This window comes from Portunus trituberculatus, chromosome 38 (genome assembly GCF_017591435.1).
Source record: "Portunus trituberculatus isolate SZX2019 chromosome 38, ASM1759143v1, whole genome shotgun sequence".
Classification (NCBI taxonomy): Eukaryota; Metazoa; Arthropoda; class Malacostraca; order Decapoda; family Portunidae; genus Portunus; species Portunus trituberculatus.
Genome location: NC_059292.1, coordinates 4672420 through 4680981, shown reverse-complemented (window position 1 = coordinate 4680981; position 8562 = coordinate 4672420). Strand labels below are relative to the sequence as shown.

Sequence of the window (8562 nt, the reverse complement as noted above, 5' to 3'; positions counted from 1 at the left end):
GAGAGAGAGAGAGAGAGAGAGAGAGAGAGAGAGAGAGAGAGAGAGAAATACGTACTACAAACTTTCTCTTTATTTTTTTCTCTTTTCTTCGTTTTCTTTGCATTTTAGTGAGTCATGAACGCAAACATTGTCTCTCTCTCTCTCTCTCTCTCTCTCTCTCTCTCTCTCTCTCTCTCTCTCTCTCCTGGATGGTGTTTACTTGATATGACTCATTTGTTTTGTTTATTTATTTTATTTTTTTGTCTTTCCTCCTCCTCCTCCTCCTCCTCCTCCTCCTCCTCCTCCTCCTCCTCCTTGCAATATGAAAATAGTTGTCAAAGATATGTATGAGAGAGAGAGAGAGAGAAAAAAAAACGCTCCTCCCACACCGTCTCAGCTGACCACTTCCCCCACCTCTCTCTCTCTCTCTCTCTCTCTCTCTCTCTCTCTCTCTCTCTCTCTCTCTCTCTCTCTCTCTCTCTCTCTCTCTCTCTCTCTCTCTCTCTCTCTCTCTCTTGTCTACTTCATGGATTTGAACAAGAAATAACAATAGTGTGTGTGTGTGTGTGTGTGTGTGTGTGTGTGTGTGTGTGTGTGTGTGTGTGTGTGTGTGTGTGTGTGTGTGTTGAATCATTAAGGCCGCTCACGAAAGTCAATTTAATTCTCGTTCTACTCTTCATTGTCATCATCATCTTTTCCTTTTTCCTTGTTTTACTTGGGTTTTTCCCTTGTTCATTCTTCACTCTCACCCTCCTCCTTATCTCTCTTTCTCTTTCTCTCTCTATTTCCTTTTTTTTTTATTGGGGCTTTCCGTGTCTGCCACTATTTTTTCCCCACTCTCCTCGCCAAGGCCATTATTGAAAACGCTTTGCTCTATCACCAAGACTATTTTCAAAGACCACAGAGATGACTAACGGGGTTCTCAAGAGTGTTTCTCCACTTCACAGTGTAGGAATGTTGTTAATCTGCTACTGGAAACATAAAAACACTCATATAAACTCCCGTGTAACTTCAACTACAGTCTCTTGAAAGTAGTGGAAGTGTTAACCCAATCTCCACTTCACAATGTAGGAATGTTGTTAATCTGCTACTGGAAACATAAAAATCACTTATATAAACTCCTGTGTAACTTCAACTACAGCCTCTTGGAAATAGTGGAAATGTTAACCCAACCTAATCTGGCCAAACTTAACTCCTTCAGTACTGGGACATATTTTTACCTTGAGATTTGTGTACGATTAGACCATTTTATTGACATTAGGAAGGGTCTATGGAGGTCAGAAGATTAATGGCCACTGTTTTCACTATTTTAATCCCCCACATAAGTTTCTGAAGCTGTACAAAATCACCAGATAGTAATCAGAATGAATAGGGGAACGCTTCATGATACTCTAGCTAGGGCTAACCTAACCTACGTACGGCGCGGGTGTTTCCAGATAGACGGCCACATTCAGAATCGCCTTGCTTTCTCTCTCTCTCTCTCTCTCTCTCTCTCTCTCTCTCTCTCTCTCTCTCTCTCTCACCACGACAATTTTTCAAGTCCCCATAGACGACTAGCCGAGTTTTCAAGACAGTTTCTCCTCATAACCAACAGAAATCTTGCTAATCCATCACTAGAACCATAAACAATACCCTTAAACACATGAGTATCTTTAACTAGAGCCTTTGGAAATAGTCGTGGTGAGAGCAAGGCGTTTCTGAAGACGGCTCATAGTGGCCAGTATTATCATGGTTTTCCTTGTTACTGGTGTCTTTGTTCCCCTCTAGTGTCCTCCACTGCACTGAATCATCGCGGAGTGGGAATAATTTTGTGCTGAGTGTGTGTGTGTGTGTGTGTGTGTGTGTGTGTGTGTGTGTGTGTGTGTGTGTGTGTGTGTGTGTGTGTGTGTGTGTGTGTGTGTGTGTGTGTGTGTGTGTGTGTGTGTGTGTGTGTGTGTGTGTGTGTGTGTGTGTGTGTGTGTGTGTGTGTGTCCGTCCGTCCGTCCTCGTCAGCAGCTGTCACGTCTCCTGCCTTCACACTCACACACACGCATTAAATCACATATTGCATTTTTTTCTCTCTCTCTCTATCTTCTCCTTCTTCTTCTTCTTCTTCTTCTTCTTCTTCTTCTTCTTTTCAGTCTATTAAAATGTGATTAGACTGTTTGTTGTTCAACAACAACAACAACAACAACAACAACAACAACAACTACTACTACTACTACTACTACTACTACTACTACTACTACTACTACTACTACTACTACTACTGGTATTCATTTAGATCACAAGCAAGCGGGTATGCAAATCAGAGAGAGAGAGAGAGAGAGAGAGAGATTCAAACCAAGAAATAATAATTTTTTATTTAATTTTCATTAACTCTGTGTGTGTGTGTGTGTGTGTGTGTGTGTGTGTGTGTGTGTGTGTGTGTGTGTGTGTGTGTTCCGATACGAACACACACACACACACACACACACACACACACACACACACACACACACACACACACACACACACATCACTTGGCAATCACAAGAACGTTACATAATGTGAACGAACCAAACATCGAAGCAAAAGCAGAAGTCACACACACACACACACACACACACACACACACACACACACACACACACACACACACACACACACAGGGGAAGGGAGAAAAGCACAGGGAATTAAATTATCTGATGTTTTTGTGCGAAGAGGAAGAGGAGATATATGAGAGAGAAGAGATGAAATAGTAATGGTAGTAGTACATAGTAGTAGTAGTAGTAGTAGTAGTAGTAGTAGTAGTAGTAGTAGTAGTACTTGTTTTTGTTGTTGTTATTGTATTTGTTGTGTCGTAAAAGTAGTGGCGACTTAATCATATGAGAGAGAGAGAGAGAGAGAGAGAGAGAGAGAGAGAGGGTGTGGAGGAATGAGGATATTAACTTTTGCGCCCTTCCCATCCCTCTTCCCCTCTCCTCCTCCCCTTTCCCTCTCTCTCTCTCTCTCTCTCTCTCTCTCTCTCTCTCTCTCTCTCTCTCTCTCTCTCTCTCTCTCTCTCTCTCTCTCTCTCTCAGGCCTTGACTCCTGACCCAGCAGTAATTGACTAATCATAATGCGAACCAACCTCATTTTCCTCTCGCCTGGGTCTTTGCATTACCTCACAGCCCTCCCACTCTCTCTCTCTCTCTCTCTCTCTCTCTCTCTCTCTCTCTCTCTCTCTCTCTCTCTCTCTCTCTCTCTCTCTCATGACAGTAAGAAAGAGACGAAACCGTGTGTGTGTGTGTGTGTGTGTGTGTGTGTGTGTGTGTGTGTTTACAAATCGTGCAATGTCGCCTAACAGCCACACACTCAGCGGGTCAGTCAGTCAGTCACCTGCATGTTACTGTTACTGCTCCGGCAACAAGCGTGCAGAACCAAACACTCCCATGCATGAAGACGCTCACTGGGAACTCAACATGTCACTAGGAACTCTTTGTATGTCATTGTATTGCCCTTGTGCGTGTGTGTATATGTGTATGTCAGCTGTTCATTCCTTCACACGTGTCCAGTACCAATAAGTTAGGCAGTCAGTCGTTGAGTTGAGTTGAGGTGGGAAGCGTTGTGGGTCACGAGTTGGTGGTTGATGGACGTCGTGGTGTTCACTGCATGTGTTCCGCGCTATGAGAGGGACGAGTATTTGCATTGCTGTGTATTTAGGTTCGTATTGGCTGCGTTCAATATCGGGACAGGCTGGTAGTTGTATTGAGAGAGAGAGAGAGAGAGAGAGAGTGAGTAGTGGTGGTGCTGGTGGTGGTGGAAGAGGAAGGATGGGAAGACGAGACATTCCAAACGTAAATTCTCTGTTTAGTTTCTCCATCCACGCACCTTTTTCCCTTTTTCCCTTCAGTTCCACAATCATTTCCTCGTCACACGCGTTGGTGGTGGGAGAGAGAGAGAGAGAGGTTTATTAAAGAGAGATAAGCTGAGGTCTGCCATTCCTTCTCCCTTTCCCTGCTCATTTAGCACCGAGGTCAGCTGGTTATTTGGTGATTCCCTTGCCATCCAGGTTTTTCTTAACTTCCTGCCTTACTCTCCTTATACCTATTGGTGCTGGCAGCCTTCAAGAACAGAAAAGTGATAAACTGAAGGAAATATATTGATGGGGCTTTTATTCAGTCTCACTTCCAAAATACTAAGAAATTTTTCACTTGTCAGGCTTTCTTTCAATTTATCAGTAGATCAGTGGAGGAAAAAGCAAGAAGAAAAGAATAGTAATGAATTGAGGGAAATATATTGATAGGGTTTTCTGTAGTCTCACATCTAAATTGCTAAGAAATTGTCAATCGTCAGGCTTTGTGTCAGTTTGCCTTTGCCAGGAGATCAGAGGAGTTGAGACTGAGGGAAAACATGAAACACAGCAGGAGGATTTCAGAAGGTCACTTGATTTCTTGTGGCCATGACTGAGCCTTCCACATCAACATTATTCCTTTGGTTTAGCTTAGTCACTCTCATTTTTGTCCACCTCATGGCCAGACCAACACAGCAGCCTGTCCATTCCATTGTTTTGATGATATCCTCCGTCTTTCTGTTTACTTGTCACATCACTTTTTCTTCATGACTCATTTTTCGCTGTTTGGGTTTTCACAGTGCAGTGCGTCGCTTGCCACTGTGTCTCTTATGTGCTGTGCTGCGCCAGGCCGTGACATGCCATTGTTCTCACGCCCTTCAACCTTTGCCGGTGTCATGTGAAGGAATGATGAAAGGAACAAAAGATTCAATAAAACCCTTTCTCATTTAAATCATCACAGAAAAAAGTGTATTTCTCATGAAGTGTTGTATTTTAAAGCCTTTTTTTTTTATATTACCTTGAAATATCAAGTCACTTATAAGTCAAGGCTAGTACTGGCATGTAGGTATTCAAGGTGCTGTCATGCTACATGTAGACACTTTTAATTTTACACACACACACACACACACACACACACACACACACACACACACACACACACACATACAGTTATTAGAGAGGTAAGAGAAATTGGAGCCACCATAAGTATGTACATATCTAACCATTGTTTTCTTCTGGTCCCCAACAGAAGGTGGACCCTGAGCTGATCTTCACCAAGCAGGAGAGGATCGGGAAGGGGTCTTTTGGAGAGGTGTTCAAGGGGGTGGACAAGCGGTCGACACAGGTGGTGGCCATCAAGATAATTGACCTAGAGGAGGCGGAGGATGAGATCGAGGACATCCAACAAGAAATCATGGTGCTCTCCCAGTGTGACTCCCCCTATGTCACCAAGTATTATGGCTCCTACCTCAAAGGTGTGTGGATGTGTGGCTTCCCTGTAATGCAAGGTAGTACATCTCACAGGGAGTCGGTTCAGGACAGGTTTGATTGATGTGCGCATGAGTTACTGACGTCAACACTTCATTTTTTTTCATTGTGTGGTAATTCTGAAAAATGATGTGTGACTTTGTGAGGAATAACTTTTACAATGGAAGATTATCTGGTGTGTGATACATTTATTTCAGCTTTCTCTGGTCATAGAGTTGTATTTCTTCAATGTCAGTACAGCCAGTGATGGGATCAACAAAGCACACCAGTGTCTGACTACTTTTCACATTCCAGAAGAGTAATAATGAGAGACTCCCTGTAATTCTACCACTTTCATTGTCCTGGTACTGCTGGCACCACCAATATGTTCTGGTGTGGCTGAAGAGAAACACTGGGGGAGCTTCCCTGTGTTTATTGTAGGATACAAAATGTACTGGAGGCTTGGTAGCTTGGTAGCGAGCGGCCATGGAAAGGGTTGAGAAGTAGCCGGCGACGAGAGAGAGACTTGTAGTCAGTAGCGGCTAGATGGAGCTTGTAGCAAGCGTGACGATGTATAATTACAGTCTACACACTGGAGTGTGACTGTAGACAGTAGACTGTAGAACTAGACTGGCTGTGCAGGACAGGAGGACCAGTCAAAGAAGGAAGGCAAGCAGATTGCCAAACAGAGCGTGAGCCTGTTCCTTAAGCTGTGTTAGGAACCAGACTGAGCGTGGCGTCCCTTGGGGTAGCGGAACAATACACAGCCCCAGTACACCATATACAGAACATTACATTACTCCGCGTTAACAAAGTAGTTTGTCTATGATATCATTGTGGTGGAGGCATCCACATGAGATGACATAACCTTAGTATATGTAGAGTCAGGATATATTAAAAGAAAAATGGATCAGAGCTTAGAAATCATTATCTGGAAAGTCTCGTGATATTAACCCCTTCAGTACTGGGATACATTTTTACCTTGAGTTTTGGTTATGATTAGACAATTTTATTGACATTAGGAAGGGTCTGTGGAGGTGAGAAGATAAATAGCTGGAGTTTTCACTATTTTAATCCCAACTTAAATTTCTGAAGCTGAAGGCTGTGTAAAATCACCAAGTAGTAACCAGAATAAATGTGAAAATGTGTCATGGTACTGAAGAGGTTGAGAATGATAAAAGAAGAGACAAAAAGCATTGAATTGGCCAGAACATGTACAATAACATTGTGCTCTCCAGGCACCAAGCTTTGGATCATCATGGAGTACCTGGGAGGGGGGTCTGCCCTGGACCTGATGAAGGCTGGCAGCTTTGAGGAGATGCACATAGCGGTCATCCTACGAGAGGTGATCAAGGGCCTCGACTACCTGCACTCTGAGAGGAAGCTGCACAGGGACATCAAGGGTGAGTGACTGCCAGTGATATGAGAGTGACGGATTTAGTGAGTGATTCCTAATGGTGTGACAATGACTGATTTTGTGAGTGATTCCCAAGAATGTGACTAACTGATTTTGTGAATGATTCTCAGTGGTGTGACAGTGACTGATTTATTCAATGTTGAAACACAGTGAGGCATGTTGTCAGTTATCTGGAAAGGTGTTTGGAATAGCATGAAATGGGTATATGAAGTAGTTGTCCTGTTGTGTGTGGGATGTCTGTGATCCCTTGTAATTGTAATGGTGAAGATGTAGAGTGTAGTGAAAAGAAAATAGTACACCAAGACCTCAAAATTTTAGTGTGTATTTTGTATGTAACAGTAATGGTATAATGTATTATGGTGTGTGACTAAGAGAGATACTCATCATTTACACATTAAGCATCCTGTGTCATCACTGTTTTGTGAACTCAGTTGAGTTACTTATACAAATTTTTTGCCTTGACAGCGGCCAATGTGCTGCTGAGTGAGATGGGAGACGTCAAGTTGGCTGACTTTGGTGTGGCAGGGCAGCTCACCAACACCACCAGCAAGAGGAACACCTTCGTGGGCACGCCTTTCTGGATGGCGCCCGAGGTCATCAAGCAGTCGGCCTATGACTCCAAGGTGATTAGACTTGGCTCTGTTTGGTGGCGGGGGTGGCAGTATTTGTGTCTTGGTGGGATTGGCAGTGCCTGACAGTTCAGGCTTTGTGTTTTGGTATTGTTCTTTGTTAAGGTTTTGTGTTGTGTGTGTGTAATGTGATGCTTCTTGAATCATGTCTTAAAATTCCATTATTAAGGAACACCTTCAGATGTACATATATTTGTAGCATTAAGGAGAGGCCATCACACCAGAATGGATGTAAGGTATCATGCTACGTATTCTGTCTGTGTCATATGTTACTTTATGCTTTTTAAAAGAGCTTATGTGTAGAAGGGACCTTATTGTGTATTGTAATGGTGAAGGATGCTACTTTACCACCAAATTTCATAGTTGATATTAATATATGCCTTATTTGTAATGAAGACAGTTTTATGTGGAGACTAATTAGGTTTCAAATTATTTCTGTGGACATGTAACTCAAGGACAGAACATAAGCATTGTTGTATGTCAAAATGGCCTCTCTGGAAGACATGCTTTCTTTCACAGTTTCTGCTCCTCAACAACAACAACTGACCCTCAAATGTCACAATCATGAATCTCTCTTTCTGATGCTTAATTCTCTCAGGAGTATCATCCAAGTGGGTGGCCACAACAGCAGAGTCTCCATTTCTCTCTATCCAAATACATCTTTCTATGGTTTGCTGAAGTTCCTGATGTTGATTTCCCCACAGGCGGACATCTGGTCGTTGGGCATCACTGCCATTGAGCTGGCAAAAGGTGAACCACCCAACAGTGATCTCCACCCAATGCGAGTGCTCTTCCTTATCCCCAAGAATAACCCTCCACAACTCACTGGCAATTACAGCAAACCCTTCAAGGAGTTTGTTGAGGCTTGTCTCAATAAAGATCCAGAAAATGTAAGTACTGTGTGTGCTTCACTGCATCTGTCCTGAATCTGGTGGTAGAGGAAAGAATGCAGCTGTCATGTGATATATTGTACATGAATGCAGCTCATCTTTAGTAATAATGATAGGCTACATTTGTTTGGCAGCCAGCCTCAATCAGTCAGAAATGTCACCGAAGTAATATTATGTTGAGCTTCAGGAGAATGTTGTGTGTTGAGCTGACCGGCTGTGGTGGCAAGCTGTGATTGGTCTGAGGTGGCAGTCAAGGCTGCATTGTAATGATCACAAGGAGGATGAAGGATGACCTGCTGTGATGAGAAGACAATTCTTTTTCCCTGTTCTAGCAATCTTGTGTGTATGAGCGAGTGTGAGGACTTGTAATAGTGACTTGTCTTACAT

At 43.1% G+C, this 8562-nt stretch overlaps 1 protein-coding gene across 7 annotated transcripts in view; it reads left to right on the top strand.

Annotated features, from left to right (window-relative positions):
* Positions 1-8562, top strand: part of LOC123514767 (serine/threonine-protein kinase 26-like) — a 103853-nt gene that overhangs the window by 91905 nt on the left and 3386 nt on the right. For 5 of the 7 annotated variants that reach the window (XM_045272900.1, XM_045272898.1, XM_045272896.1 and 2 more), the window contains 4 exons: positions 5022-5247; positions 6478-6642; positions 7122-7279; positions 7990-8175. In XM_045272900.1, the coding sequence (XP_045128835.1) occupies positions 5022-5247; positions 6478-6642; positions 7122-7279; positions 7990-8175 (735 nt within the window). Of the gene's footprint in view, positions 1-5018; positions 5248-6477; positions 6643-7121; positions 7280-7989; positions 8176-8562 lie in introns of all 7 variants that reach the window. The other 2 variants (XM_045272899.1, XM_045272897.1) reach the window with 1 other exon arrangement.